The sequence below is a fragment of the Rhinolophus sinicus genome, chromosome 17 (assembly GCF_057876585.1).
Source record: "Rhinolophus sinicus isolate RSI-liver-muscle chromosome 17, RSI-T2T, whole genome shotgun sequence".
Classification (NCBI taxonomy): domain Eukaryota; kingdom Metazoa; phylum Chordata; class Mammalia; order Chiroptera; family Rhinolophidae; genus Rhinolophus; species Rhinolophus sinicus.
Window position 1 is genome coordinate 69,130,186 of NC_142517.1, and position 15,610 is coordinate 69,145,795.

At 37.6% G+C, this 15,610-nt stretch overlaps 1 protein-coding gene across 6 annotated transcripts in view; it reads right to left on the reverse strand.

Moving 5' to 3' along the window:
- The window catches only part of GRAMD1C (GRAM domain containing 1C), an 86,689-nt gene extending 71,532 nt beyond the window's left edge, over window positions 1–15,157 (reverse strand). For 4 of the 6 annotated variants that reach the window (XM_074331682.2, XM_074331678.2, XM_088793984.1 and 1 more), the window contains exons 1-2: window positions 15,054–15,095; window positions 10,054–10,203 (exon numbers count right to left, since the gene is read on the reverse strand). In XM_074331682.2, coding sequence (XP_074187783.1) covers window positions 10,054–10,203; window positions 15,054–15,080 — 177 coding nt within the window. In that variant the 5' untranslated portion in view covers window positions 15,081–15,095. Of the gene's footprint in view, window positions 1–10,053; window positions 10,204–15,053 lie in introns of all 6 variants that reach the window. The other 2 variants (XM_019734875.3, XM_019734876.3) reach the window with 2 other exon arrangements.
- Window positions 15,158–15,610: the final 453 nt, after the last annotated feature.

Sequence of the window (15,610 nt, forward strand, 5' to 3'; positions counted from 1 at the left end):
AGAGAATGAGGTAGATGTAATATCTGTAATAATGGCTAAAAACATTCCAAATCTGATGAAAGACAGCAAACATTCAAGAAACTACACAAACCCCAAGCAAGATAAATAGAGAGCAATACTAGGTTAAAGAACATGAGTCACATTCATTGGCCATAATGGTTTAAGATGTGCTGTGAAGAAGTCCAGTCAAAAATTAGTATGCATATGACCTTGTTGGATATTTGAAGAAAACTGACTCAGAGGATATGTTTACAAACAAACAAAAAAAAGAGCCTCTAAGCAAAACTCCTGGAGATCAGAATCTATCAATGTTACCAGGGAAACATCTCACTAAAGAATACCATTCACCTGAAACTAATATAAATAAATAAATAAATAAATAAATAAATAAATAAATAAATAAAAGAATTCCATTAGTGCTACTAGGAATATGTCAAGAATTCGTAAACTAGACAAAGTGAGATACTGATTTACATAAGGTACAGGTCTGACAATTAAGTTCACGTGAGCTTATTGCAACCATGTTGCTAACCTTTTTTGATATCAGCTGGATTATTCATTATGAATTTGTACCAACCAGACAAAGAGTTAGCCAAGTTTATTATTTGGAAGTGCTGAAAAGATTGCATGACAAAATTAGACAAACTGAACTTTTCGCCAACAATTTATGGCTCTTGCATCACGAAAACGCACCAGCTCACATGGCACTGTCTCTGAGAGAGTTTTAGCCAGTAAACAAATAACTGTACTGGAACACCCTCCCTACTCACCTGATTTGGCCCCCAATGACTTCTTTCTTCACCCGAAGATAAAGGAAATATTTAAAGGAAGACATTTTGATGATTCAGGACATCAAGGGTAATATGATGACAGCTGTGATGACCATTCCAGAAAAAGAGTTCCAAAATTGCTTTGAAGGGTAGACTAGGCACTGGCATCAGTGCATAGCTTCCCAAGGGGAGTACTTCAGAGGTGACTGTAGTGATATTCAGCAATGAGGTAGGTACCGTGTTTCCCCGAAAATAAAACCTAGCTGGACCATCAGCTCTAATGCATTTTTGGAGCAAAAAGTAACATAAGACCAAGTCGTATTTTAATATAAGACCTGGTATAATATAATATGATATAATACCGGGTCTTACATTAATTTTTGCTCCAAAAGATGCATTAGAGCTGATGGTCCAGCTAGGTCTTATTTTTGGAGAAACACGGTAGCACTTTCTCTAGGATGAGTTTGAGAGCTTAATTGTCAGACCTCGTATGTGGTTGTAGGCAACAAAACAATCAATCTTCTTTACCACTCATTTAAGAAAAGAATGTATTCCATTTTTTAAGTCAATCTATGCTTTGAGAAGCATTTATATGCAACAATTGAATAACAAGACTAAAAATTAGTGTTCATAAAGATGACATGTTTCATCAAGGATAATCTAATTTTAGAAAGATTTTTCACTAAAATGAAGATTTCAAATTTATTTTAATTATGTAAGAGGATAAAGTGTAATGAGATTAATATATACTCACACACTACAGCTAGTATAAATTGATACTCTTTTTCTTAAAAATGTTTGCAATACATATCAAAAGACAATATGCAGACTTGAATCAAGTAATTCTACTTATTCTAGTAATTCTACTAATTCTAATATTCTAAAGAAAGAAACATTTCGATGTAGACTTTATTTAAAAATGCTCATTTTTAATGCAATGCTTATAATGATAATAAATTTGGAAACAATCTAAATGTCTAGAAAAACAGACTAGTCAAATAAATTTGTAAACATTAATATGATGGTGTATAATACTCAGTAAAACTCGAGATTCTAAAGAATTTTTAATGGCCTGAGGAAAAGTTCAGTAGGTCAAACTTTTAAAAAAAGGAAACAGAAATGTACATAGACATACTGATTCCAATTATGCCAAAGGAAAAAATTCTCACACATACATAGAAAAAATGAAAAGGAAATATCTCAAAATAGTTTTCTCTGGTTGGTGAAAACACAAGTAATTTTACTTTTCTTCTTTATATATTTTTCCAATTTCCAAATTTTAAAAAAAATTCCTAAAATTTGAATTCATCTGAACACTTAAATTAAGTTCCACAGTTTCAAAACTTATAATTTATTCAAATTATTTCATTCTATTTTTACACTAACGATTTTTTTTTCTGATCTTAGGGAGGAAGCATTTAGTCTTCCTCTATTTAAAAAAGGAAAGTTGTTGAGAAGCTATATAAGATGTCGGAGGGGTAGTAGCTTGGGGGATGGAGGTTATCACTTTGTGAGGGCTATAACTGTCTGTTATGTTGCATTGTACACCTGAAACTAATTTTTTTTTTAAATTGTTGAGTTATAACTGGCATATAACATTATGTTGACTTGATACATTTCTATATTGCAATACGATTACAACCATAGCATTAGCTAACACCTCCATCATGTCCCATAATTATCATTTCTTTTTTGTGGTGAGAACATTTAAGATCTAGTTTCTTAGCAACTTTAAAGTATATAATACAGTACTGTTAACTATAATCGCAATGCTTTGTATTGGATCTCCAAAGCTTATTCATCTTCTAAGTACAAGTTTGTACCCCTTAACCCAACATCTCCCCACCCCCACCCCCACCACCCCAACCCATTTAGTTGCGATGATTAAATATTTTTGGCACCCTTGTCAAAATCAGTTGACCTTAAATGTAAGTTTATTTCTGGACTCTCAATTCTATTCCATTAATCTACATGTCTAGTCTTATGTCAGGGCCACATAATGTAGTTGTGTTGGAAGTTTTGAAATCAGGAAGTGTGCCTCTTCCGACTTTGTTCTTTTTCAAGATAATCTTGGATATTCTGGGTCCCTTGCATTTTCATGTGAACTTAGATTTAGCTCGTAAATTTCCACACACACACATACACATACACACACACACAAACACAAAGCCAGTTAGTATTTTGATAGGATGACAGTGAATTTGTACATCAGATCAATTTGGGGAGTACTGCCATCTTAACAATACTAAATCTTCCAATACATGAACATGGAATATCTTTCCATTTACTTACTTTTTAAAATTTTTTCAGTGAGTTTTTGTAGTTTTCAGTGCACAAGTCTTACACTTCTTTTGTTAAATTTATTCCTAAGTATTTTGTTCTTTTGATGCTACTAAAAATGGAATTTTTAAAAATTTCATTTTCAATTTGTTCACTGCTGATGGATAAAATTTGTGATTAATTTCGGTTTCAGAATCAGGGTAATACTAGTCTCATGAAATGATTTGGAAGTGTTCCCTCTCCCTCCCCTTTTTTTTTGGAAAAAGTTTTTGAAAGATTTGTTAATTCTTTAAATATTTGGTAGAATCTTTCAGGTACAGAGCTTTTCTTTGCAATTTTATTTCTTGTTTTGATTTTGTATTTTTTTTTTGTTTTTTTAAACAAACTCAATTTCTTTCTTTGTTATAGCTCTATTCAGATTTTCTATTTCTTCTTCAGTCAATTTAAGTAGTTCTTGTTCTCCAAGGAATTTGTCTAGTTCATTAAGATTCTCTAAAGTACTATTTCAAATTATTAAGTTTAGCAAAAATTTAAAGACCGATAATATCAAGTGTATTGGAATATATACCAAGATAGATCTCAACACATTTAAGATAAATGAAATAGAGTGTATTTTCTGACCACGATGGAATCAATTTAGAAATGAATAACAGAAAGGTAGCACAAAAATCTCCAAACACTTGGACACTAAACAACATATTTCCAAATAATACATGAGCCAAAGAAGTCTCAAGGAAAATAAAAATTACATTGAACTGAATGAAAATACAACATATCAAAATACAACATATCAACATATCAATATCTCAAGCCTACTTCTCCCCCAGTCTTTGTCTTCTCCTAAATGGTGGATCCATGTACCCTGTTGCACTGATCAGAAACCTAGGAATCATTATCCTTGAACAGTCTCTTTCCCTCACTCACCATATCTGAGCCTCTAAGGAAACTGTTTAGCAAACAAGCTAATCTCATTCCTGACTCAGGCCTTTCCCTAGAATATCACTCCCCTTTCTGCTTCCTCACATAATTCGTTGCTTTTTTCCTTTGTCCTCCACTCCCAACCCTATATAGGGCTCTTTCAAATGGTACCTTTTCAGAGAACCTTTTCCTGACTAAAAATGCTACTACCTCCCCAGTGATTCTCTACACCTTTACATTCTCTTATTGATTTCAGAGCTCCTATCACTGCCTGACGTATTACACGTTTCCTTATTTGTGTACTATCCATTTCCCATTCTGGACTGTCAGCTCCAGAATGATATAGACAACTGTCCTGTTCACTTAAAGAGTCTGGCGTATAGAAAAAACTCAAATGACCTAATAAGACTATTCCTATCTTAATTCATGTATATCTATCTTTGCCACTTCTATTATAATGTGTCTGCTCACATACTCTCTTAGAGTTTATCCTATGACAGACTCACTGTAGCTCCTGATTCTGAAGTCTTTCATCAAAAGTGGATATCTCTTTGGATATTGCCTAATACTCACTCTCTATGTTCACCTTCTGAAACACTTTATTAGATCCAAAATGTCCTTCTCTATTTTTCTTCTATCTTAACCCATTCTCTCTCAAATATTCTCTCTCTCAGTGGTACAATCTGAATAATTTCCTCATATATATCTTTCAGTTTACTGATTTTCTCTTTAGCTGCTATTTCCAATGTCGACTGAATTTTTAAATTATTACTTCATTGACTGTAGTATTCATTTCTAGAAGTTGTATTTGGTTGTTTTTCAAATCTGCCTAGTGTTTTTGAGAATGTATTATCGATTTATCGTATTTTTTACTCTTTCTATTAAATCTTTAATAATATCAAATGGTTGCTTTATAGTCTTTACCTGATAGTTTTAGCTCAATTTTTTAAGGGTCTAGTATGCTATTTATTCAATCTCCTTCTGCTCGCTCATAAAGTATTAAATTCAAGTCCCAAAACTTCATGAGATGAGCTACAGTTACATACTATCAGAAAGACTCCCCACCCCCTACCTCCCCGAGCCTAAGTTTGGACAGGTAAGCTTGTCTTCAATCTGCAGATGTACGTGGATGTTCTCCTACTCTACCTTTCACAGAAGGTATAACTCTTCAAGAGTCATGGCTTTATAAACAGTTCTTAGTTCCAACTCATCCAAGTCCATGGCGTCATCTCCTAGTCCAGTGTGGCCATTAATGCTTTAGTTACTGAGACTAATAAACTCCTCGGGGCTGCCTCAGCATTAGCTTGTGTGCTTACAACTCTGGTAATCAGTTCCCTCTTCTTTTTTTAGCCATTAGGTATCTCCCTTGCCATTTTGTGAGCCCAGACATGCATTTAAAAAAGATGTTTATAACATTTCATCCAGCACTTCTAAGCACGTTGAGGCAGAGGAGCTTTTTTTTTCCATTAGTTTCAGGTGAGGCAGAGGAACTTTTAAGTTAAATAGTCCTATCTCCATATTTCCATAAATGTTAGTCCCTATTCCTTTCTAATTAAATCTGAAAGTATTAAAAGGTATCTAGGTTTTCAAACAATATCTATCTATAATTGAAATTTTTAATTGGACAAAATATGCTTTTAATCCAAGAGACATTGGAAAATGACTTTATTCTTTTGTATCATTTATCAAAGTGAAAATGTGAAGTATCTTTTTAGGTTGAATAAATTCGAGATATGTTGTGGAAGACAACACAGGATTTTAGGAAGTCTTCTCCAAAGTTGCCAAAATATGTTACAAACATACTAATTAATCCTCTTGGGCTTTTTGTTTCATTATTTAACAGTGCAATATTAATTAATCCACATGATGTACCTCTAAATCAGTTGTGTGGCAAGTTTTACCTCCCATTTACAAGTAGAAAAGTGTACCTGTGAATGATATGACTATGATCATGCTGTAAGTAAATGATAAAGTAGAGTCTTGTACATTTAGAAAAAACTTGACTGTGATCTAGAAAAATTCAAATCTAAATATTTTCTATTAAAACATAAGGTGCCAGATAAGTACTAAATCTATCAGAGTGATAGATGGGAATGGGGGTGAGGGCAGGGTGAAAAAGATGAAGGTACTAAGAAATACAAATTGGTAGTTAATACAGTATGGAGAATAGAATCAACAATGTTGTAAAGATCACGTAAAGTGCCAGATGGGCACTGGACTTACCAGGGGAATCACCTCATAGACTGTAGATGCCTGACCAATGCACTATACACCTGAAGCTGAAGTAGAATAATATTGAATGTCAACTATAACTAAATATATAGGTATATATAGTCACGGGCTGTTGAATACAACATAGGGAAGATGGTCAATGGTACTATAACAGCTATATAAGATGTCAGAGGGGTAGTAGCTTGGGGGGTGGGTTATCACTTTATGAGGAGTTTAAATGTCTAACTATTACGTTGCCTTGTACACCTGAAACTAATAAAAAATAAATAAATAAATAAGTTAATAATGCAATTCATTTCCCATATACTAGGATTAAATATTTTCATTTTTAAATAAAAACTAAAACAAATACAATAATATTCCTATCTTTATATTATAGGGTTGAAATAGGAAATCTGCTGCTGTTGATATCACTATCAATTGCTATGGTGACTTACTCATACTTACTAGCCAATCTGTTACGCAGCACAAGATTAAATGGATAGGGTCTAAAGGAGATCAACTTCAGAGGAAAAAAAACAAACTTCAATAAACTTTGGTTCAGTTTCTTGTATCCTTTTAAGTTTTCACGATTTTTTTTAATTATGGGAAATCATCAAAATACATTTTCCAGTATTCCAAACAGTAGGTCCCCTTATCCAGGACTTTTCAACCTTTTTACCACTGGGACAATCTTCAGGAAAGATGTTCCCCAGGTAACGTACACCCACTGAGTACGCCCAGAGTTGTTTATGACTGATACATAGCTATCAGGACTAGAGATTATGAACACTTGCTCATAATAGCTATAAACCCCCTTTTTTTTCTCCTATTGATTCAAGACATACCAATGTTGCAATATGGTGGCCCAATTTCTAATTTTATACATGAGTCACCCTGAGGCCAGACAGGTTAAAGTACGTTGTTAAAAGCACCACAAGATGAAATCACCAGGGACAGAGCATACACTCTACCCCAGATGTTTTGTTTCCAATCTCCAATTTGTTCAGTTATATCATGCTGCCCTCTGAATTCACTACTGTGGAACAGTTGAGTTAACCAGGCCAGAATATATGAGTTATTCTACGTTAGTGAATTTTGCAGGCCCCTGGAGCTTAACTCTTTAAATACCAAAACTCAGGTTAGCTCAGTTGGTTAGAGCGCGGTGCTAGTAACACCAAGGTTGCCGGTTCGATTCTTGCATGAGCTGCGCCCTCCATTAAAAAAAATAATAATGAAAGTTATCAGTCCTTGCTTTTTTGCCTACCGTTGGCACTCTCTGTAGTCACGTACAGAACATAACCAAGGGCTTTACGCTGGGCTTCCGTTACAAGATGAGGCTTGTGTGTGCTCACTTCCCCGTCAACATCGTTATTCAGGGGAATGGTTCTCTTGTTGAAATCTGAAATTTTGGGGATGAAAAATACATCCACAGGCTTCAGATGAGGTCAGGTATTGCTTGTTCAGTATATCAAGCCCAGAATGATGAGTTAATTCTTGAGGGAAATGATTTTGAACTTGTATCATATTCAGCTGTTTGATTCAACAAGCCACATTTCAAAAGAAGGATATTAGAAAATTTTGGGATCTATGTTTCTGAAAAAGAAGCAGTTCTGCAGGCTGATAAATAAGACCTAAGTTATCCAGCTTTAGAAACGCCAAGATGTCAAGCAATTCCTCAGGCTTATTTGTGATATTTTAAAGATGCAATAAAAGTCATGTATTGGGGGGGAAAAAAGGTTATTAATCCTTTTTGGTAGAAATCTTCCAAAAGTGAAAAGGTACAACAAATCCAGATTCCTTGGATGTTCCAGTGAAATGGCTCTGACATTCTTTTAATTCTTTGTTTAACTACCAAGTCATGTGCCTCATGAATATTTTCCTGTTGTGCTACTGGTCTTCCTTGTGTTAATTTTGGGTCCATCAGTGAACTGTACCATTTTACTGTACTCATTCAATTCCTACTTTATTGCCAGAACATGAAAATAGCAACATGGTGGAGTCAGTGATAGAAGCAGATGGATTTAAAATAGCAGAAAAGTACATTATTTTCCAGACTTGTTACATATCATTTCTACCAGTTATAGTACAATATTAAAGCCAAATTATTTACATAGACCTTTGGCTGCCATATTAAGAGGCCCAGGTTGCTACATTTTTTGAGCTTCTGCTGTCACTTCTTACTACTATCTATGTGTTATCACCAAATAATTCCCGTCTCCAATATTCTATTCAACTACAAAATGGGAATCAACTTATTTATTAGGCTTATAAAAAAAATGTATTAAAGAAATTCCAAATGAAGACTTGAGGAATTCTCCTCTTACAATATATAGCAGCACAAACTTTGATTTAACTATTCGGGTTCTTTTTAATTTTTCTTTGCTTCTGTATGCTGATAGTTCTGGTTTCTGGGTAAGTACCCTCTGGAAAAGTCAGTAAAACTTCTGATATGTTGCATTTGTCTTTAAGTCTATTCCATGTGAATTCATATAAAAATTCCTCAAAATAAAAGTTCTTGCAATCAGCATAGGGACCTAAACTGAGCAAAAGTAGACCTTCAACACTCCAAACCAGTGCTTCTCAAGCTTGAATGTGCATGCAAATCCCTTGGAAATCTTGTGAAAATGAAGATTCTGATTAAGTAGGTCTGAGGCTGGGCCAAGGATTCTGCATTTTTAATCAGCTGATATGTGATGCTGAGTATTCTAGCCCCAAATACTACAATTTCATTACAAAGCTGTAAAACACATACTCTTTTATTTCTCTCCCTCCTTCTATTTCTATATCTTCATTCCCTTGCTTTTTGCTTCTCTTGCTTTACCCTATTTTGTGCAGCAAGTCTGCCAAGAGTAACCACAGTAACTGTTTAATCTTGTACATAGCCCTTGGAACTATAAAGGTTTTCCAATCTATAACATAAGCTATAAAAATCACAGTGCAGAAGGGTCAAAACACTACAGTAGTCATAAACTTTCTCTAACTGTGACCAAAAATAATGCCAATTCTGCCAATTCTGAACAGAATTATGGTACGTGTACAAATCCTTATAACCTGTTAATGATATGTCTTTTTTGGCCTACTCTAAAATTATTAGAAATTCTGCCAAGCATACCTAATCCCCAAGAGATCAGCTTTCTAATAAATTAATATTGGCACCATATATGCCTTATAATCTTATATGAATTTCACTTACAGTTGCATTATACCAGATTCTACCAAATGGCTCATAACTCGTATAGAAATGGCTAGATTTAGAATGAGCCCTTTCATATGATAATTGCTAGCGTCCGCATGGTAACAGAGATGTGCTTACCACAAGACTATGCACCTAGGCAACAAGCAGCAGTCTCATTTTACAGTGGGGAAACCTGAAGCATATCCCGGTTATGTGACCCAGTGAGCACAGCGCAAACAGAATATGAAACGCCTAACTTGAAAACCTATCTTATCATTATACACTACAAGTCAAACATTGCTAAACTTCCTTTTAGGTACAGGAGCTAAATCTTTACATCAAAATTGTGTAAAATAGCTGGCTTCTCAGGAACTTTTAGAAATACAGTTTCTGTATAATGTTGGTCTTCTGCCAGTACAGAGAAAAATGTTAAGTGCAATCCGATTCTGTGGTATAGTTTTCTGCCAGGGAAACTGAAGCAGATAATTCCACTCTATCAAACCAGACAACAGTGCGTCCTAGTGGCCAAAGGAGGGCACAATCAGAAATGTCTTTGGGACTCGGGACTGAAACTTAAATACTTGAAATCTAGAAGGTAATAAGAAAATATTACAAATACTATATGAATGTCTGTAGCCCTAAAGAAAATCAGCATTTAAAATTAAAATGAAGGTATAAGAAACGAAAAAATATTACCCAAAAGCTCCAGTCGCCACTCCAGTTATGTAAATGTGGCCCCTGTTTTTTAGCTGACACTAAATTACTCTCATCCACAATTGGACTAGGATTTTTCTCTAACTCTTCCTGTGACTCGGTGGCAAAGCTTGAATCCCCTTCATTTATCACCTGGGAACAAGTATCAAACAATTCAAATTACTTATTGAGAAATACCCATTTTAAAAAGAAATGAAGTAATGTTCAAAGTACATAAATTAACTTGAAAACGACAACATTTAAGCTTGCAGAAAATAGTAATTAATATAGTTTTGCTTCCATAGTTCATACATTTACACATGCAACAAATATTTTCCAACTACTACCACTTGTTAGGTAGTTTAGTTGGCATTAGGAATTCAAAAATGAATAAAACAAAGTCCTGAGTCTCCAGAAGTTTATCGTCAGCTAGAGAAACAAACATTTAAAAAAAAAAAGTAATGGGAATGACAACTGGTTCAACCTCTTTGGAGAACAATTTGCAAGGCCTCGTAGAGCCTAAGAAGGGTATATACTACAACCCATCAATTTAATGTGCCCATGGAGTCAACAGTATTTGTAATACTAAAAAAGTGCAAACAACCACGCTGTCCATTGGTAGGGAAATTGGTAAATTATCTCTGGTTTATACAAATAGTGGAGTTCAAATAAATGAATCAGATGTCTCAACCAGACATTGGCACCCATCTATAGGGCACTCAGGGGAAAGATTACACCCTATGCAAGATATGGGCCCATCAAGTGGTCACTCATGAAAGAGCAGTCATTTTGGAGTCAACAAAAGAAGAGGAGAAAAGGGAAGTGTGGAGGGGAAGGGGGAGCAGCCATTATAAGAGCACATAGCTCATCAGGACCCTTAAATACCTTTGCTGCTGCTGCTGCCACCTATACCTCTGTTGTGACACAAATCCTGACCCTTGGGGTTACAGAGAGAAGCACCCATGGCACCCAAGTGGCACAGCAAAGGGTTAATTCAAGCTCAACTTAATCTTGGGGTTCTCACACGCTATAAAGTACCATAGGGGAAGCACCTAACCCTGGTGCTACTGAGTTGAGGCTCTCTGGAGGAAACAATTTATAAATATGACAGGGTAGACAGGACCTCCTCCACCTTAGTTTATTCACTCACCATAAAAAGAGAGAGGAAAAGAAACAAAATTGGATACAAGGGAAAGAAACAAATAAATAAAGAAGCAAACCGAAAATTGAAACAAAACTTGGAAACACAATTTGGCGAAGTAGGGAATCTAAAACTTATTAAAATAATTTATACAACAAAAGGTAAATGTTGGTTTTTCCACCTCTACAGCAAAGGTTTTGAATTAACGTCAACATCTGCTGAAATGCATCAATTGGCAAATCTTCATGGCTTTAATCAATGCTGGGCTCAAACTACAGCTACACTTGGAGATCTCACTAAATTTAAACCAGGTACTCCCAACAATCTTAGGGGAATTACTCAACATAAAATAAGACAAAGAATAGGTATGTCTCACCTTAACCATCAGAACTACTGCCTTGCCTACATTCTCCCTGGTCATAGTACACATCGCCCTAAAATAACATATAGTGTAAGTGGACACTCTGGCCCAACGAGTAATAAATTTAATATGTCTTTGGAGCTTACAAATTGAATTTTTAAAAAAATGGAACCCTATGGACCAACCACCCCACCCCAATCCCAAGGGAGAATAGGTAAAACAGATCAATGTAAAATAAAACAGGGGCTTCAAAGATTGAGATTTATTATACAAGAATTAATTAGTGAGAGAGCGATTATCCCTACTGCCTTTCCATTTAAGAGCCCAATGTGGCTTGTTCAAGTTGGAAAAATGAATGAACGGTGTTTCACACTTGACTATTGTATCCTTGATGCCGTGGTCATCTATTATACCCAACTATTAAAATTACTGACTCCATCCAATCAGAAACAGATAAATGTTTTGATATTATAAATTTGACTGATATGTTCTGTTCAGTGTCCCTTTCAATATTTCAGGGCCTCTCTCAGTCACAGTTTGCTTTCACCTCCAGAGGTACACAATATACCTTTACCTAGCTACACACAGATACCCCAAAAGGCTTGCCATCACATGCAGTCTTTATAGGCAAAATCTTAACTGCATCCCCTTCTTCTCCAGGAGCACAGGTATGACATTACATTGATTACATCCCCTCTCTGAGGACATTGTTTTAACATACCCATTCAGGACATACAAATACTCACAAAAGGGCTCACAAAAAGGGGATGGCCCATTGCCCCACACGTAATGGAAGTCCTGACACCTCGGTGAAATTCCTGAAAATTATTTGGTAAACCAAGGGCTATAGACCCTGTCAGCACCCACAACATTAAAAAAAGCCCAACATCTTTGAGGCTTTGGGGGTTCTGGAGGCAATATAGCCCTCATTTTACTTAAGCCTATTTATGCTGTTACTGCAAAACAGCATACCCTGAATGGGGCCTCCTCCCAAAAAAGATTCTAAAATTTGTCACAATTGTAATATACCGACACTCACATTAACGCTACTTCCTCCAACACACACACAGACACACAAACACAATCCTTCACTGTGAAGACTGAAGCAGCCTCTTTTCATGACTTCTGGAGTCTGTGAACCACCTATAATGTCCGTAAGTTGTCCATAGGCTTCCGATCAAAGAAACTATCTCCTCAGCCCCACCCTATATGCCATTAGAGCAGCACTTACTGCCAGCATACTGGACTCTCTGGGAATGGAGCTTGTGACCCTCCATCCCCAGCTGCCCGTGAATGCGTTGAGTCCTGCAAGCAACACCTTGAAGCTCAGCACGGCCACCAAGTCCTTCTTTCTACAGGACAGAACCAAGTCTGAGCCGTCCGGCACATCCCACCTGCAGGAGGGCATGGCCTCCTCTGTCCTCGTTCCTTTGTCAGATGTCATGGTGTTGGAAGAGGTCACCTCTCTTCTAAACCCCTTGAATACCTGGGGAGCAACCTGGGTTCGACTGAGTGAACAGCAATAGGAGTTTGTACTCTTCGAACTTCCCTTTGAAGTTTTGATGGACAAACTTGCTTTTCAGTGGACACATCACCACCATTACACATGATGAAGTGCACTAGAGACCTACTACTTTTCATCCCTTAACCAGGATGTCCCTGATAAACGCCCACAGAGGAGTACAACTGGCTGAACTTCCCACAGTCACCTTACCAGTGAAGCTCTGGCCAACAACTGGAGCCATCGGCCGAAGAGTCGTGCCCTTTGGGGCAAAGAATCTGGAACTCGCTTGCTTCATAGATACTCAAAACATAAATCAAAGTCACACAGGTCTCTACATATGCTAAAGCCATAACAAAAGGCCGCCCCAGGGAACTCCTTATCCCCATCAGAGTTCCAGACAGCACTCTGTGACCAAGGCACTCATTTCATTTCTCAAAATACACATCATTGGGCTCTTGAACAAGGCATTCAACGGAACTTCTATGTTCCTTACTGGCGTCAGCCTGCAGGCCTCACAGCGAGTCATGATGGCTTACTTAAGTTCAAATTCAACAATGAAAAATGGTATATGGTGTATTTTGGTCATACTCGTAAGTCAAACATCAGGAGTGAAGTATAATAAGGAGTCTCATTGGGGTTTTTTTTGTTTGTTTGCTGACAGCTTTTAAACCTCACCCTTTCCCCCTCCCCCCCCCTTCTTCTCCTGTCCCTCAAATGGGCCAGTTGGTAAGAAAGCCTGGGTGCTCTTTCCTTTGGTGTGCGGGTGGAAGAGTCAAACCCAGCAAGCCTCTGACCACACGCAGGAACCCTCACCCTGACGCCGCCCCCTAACCACAATAAAAACCCTGGAGTCAGCCTCCTGTCCTTGCTCTTTCAAGTCTTTTCGGATCTGCTTGAGAAGCCTGCCCTGCTCTTCCTTTCATTATATGAGCACACAAGTAACAAGCCTGTATGTATGTAATAAACCTCTTCATACCTTCATGGTGTGTGTGTGGCATCATCACTTTCTACATCCAAAGCAAATTTGGGTGGGGGGATCCTTTCTGGATTTGTAGAGTGGTTACAAAAGAATGCTCTCTAACTTAGCTGTGTGGTCACTGGTAGTCACACAGTCTCCCTAAATCTGTTTTCTCCACTCTATAGTACGGGTATGATTGTCTCTAGTCTAGACAATAAGTTCATGGAGACCATGGATCCCTCTGTGTTGCTGTCTTACCCCAAACACCCAGTGCCAGGGACATAGTTGAACGAATGACTGATCGGGTTCATGAATGTCTACCTTGCCTATTTCATTGTAGGAATGTTTTGAGAATTCACTGAAATACTACATTTGTTCATTTGTTCATTCAACAATTATTTGCGTGCCTGTACCGTTTTGTAAACTGTAAAATGCTACTCAAAGAAAAGGTACTGCACTGATTGCAATTCTCTTTAAGTAAAATATATACACAGAGCCAATGTAAAAGTAATGAAGACAGTGTTCAAATACGCAGGTACTCCTGCAGCTACAGTAGGTGTTTCACCCTGAAGATTAATCAAAAAGTTTTCCGTTTATTAAATAAAGCAGCAAACAAAACTAGCTGAAACCGAAAACACAGTGGTAGTTGTCAGCACACGAATGTAAACTATCTCGTCTGAGCCCTTTAATCAAGAGCTGATAGTTAACGGAAGGGGGTGAAACTGGATCAAGGCGATTGGGTCAGAACCATGACAACGGAGCGATGTCCTGAGGCGATGGGCCCCTCGGCGGAGGCATCCGGACCTGGTCACTTCGGGCCAAATCCCCGCACACCGACCCACCGTCGCCCAGAGGGGAAGGCTCGCAGGAAGTACAGGAAACCGTTTCCTTGGTAACAACTTGCCACATTACTCCAAAGAGCACCAAGAAAAGGGAAGGGAGGAGTTAATTATCATAATCTGAGAGGTTTCAAACAACCATCGCGAAGAAAACTGGTAAACCACCGTTTGGGATCCCGCCCCAGCGAGGCGCCTCTTACCTGGCGGACAGTCAGAGAGCCCTCCATCGCGGCTCCATCCGCCGCCCGCCGCGGTACCGCGCACGCGCGCCTCGCCGCGGGGAGGGGGCTGCCAGGCGCGCGCCCCGCGCCCAGCCCCGACGTGCCCCGCCCGCCCGCCCTTCCTCCGAGGGCCACCGGGGTTCTGCCGGCGCGCCTTGCGCCCTCTGGCGGCCGTTGAGGCCCGCTCCCTTTGGCTAACTTCTAAGGATGCCATGTTACTTTGTTAGCCTGAGATCAATTTTTACTAGGGATCAGGATGATTGACAAAAACACAGAAGTTTGATAACACATTCTGTCGGCAAGACTGTTAGGGATACAGGAACTCTCATGGGGGAAGTGTAAAGTGATACAGCACTTCGGCAATAGCACTTCGACAATAACTATAAAAACTACAAAATATATACACTCTTGCAGCAATTCTACTTCTGGGGTATTTCTGTGGCCACAGATTTTTAAAATTTTTAAATTTTATAAAATGAGTATAAATTTTATAAAATGAGTTCACTTATGAGGTACCTAGAGTAGTCAAATTCATT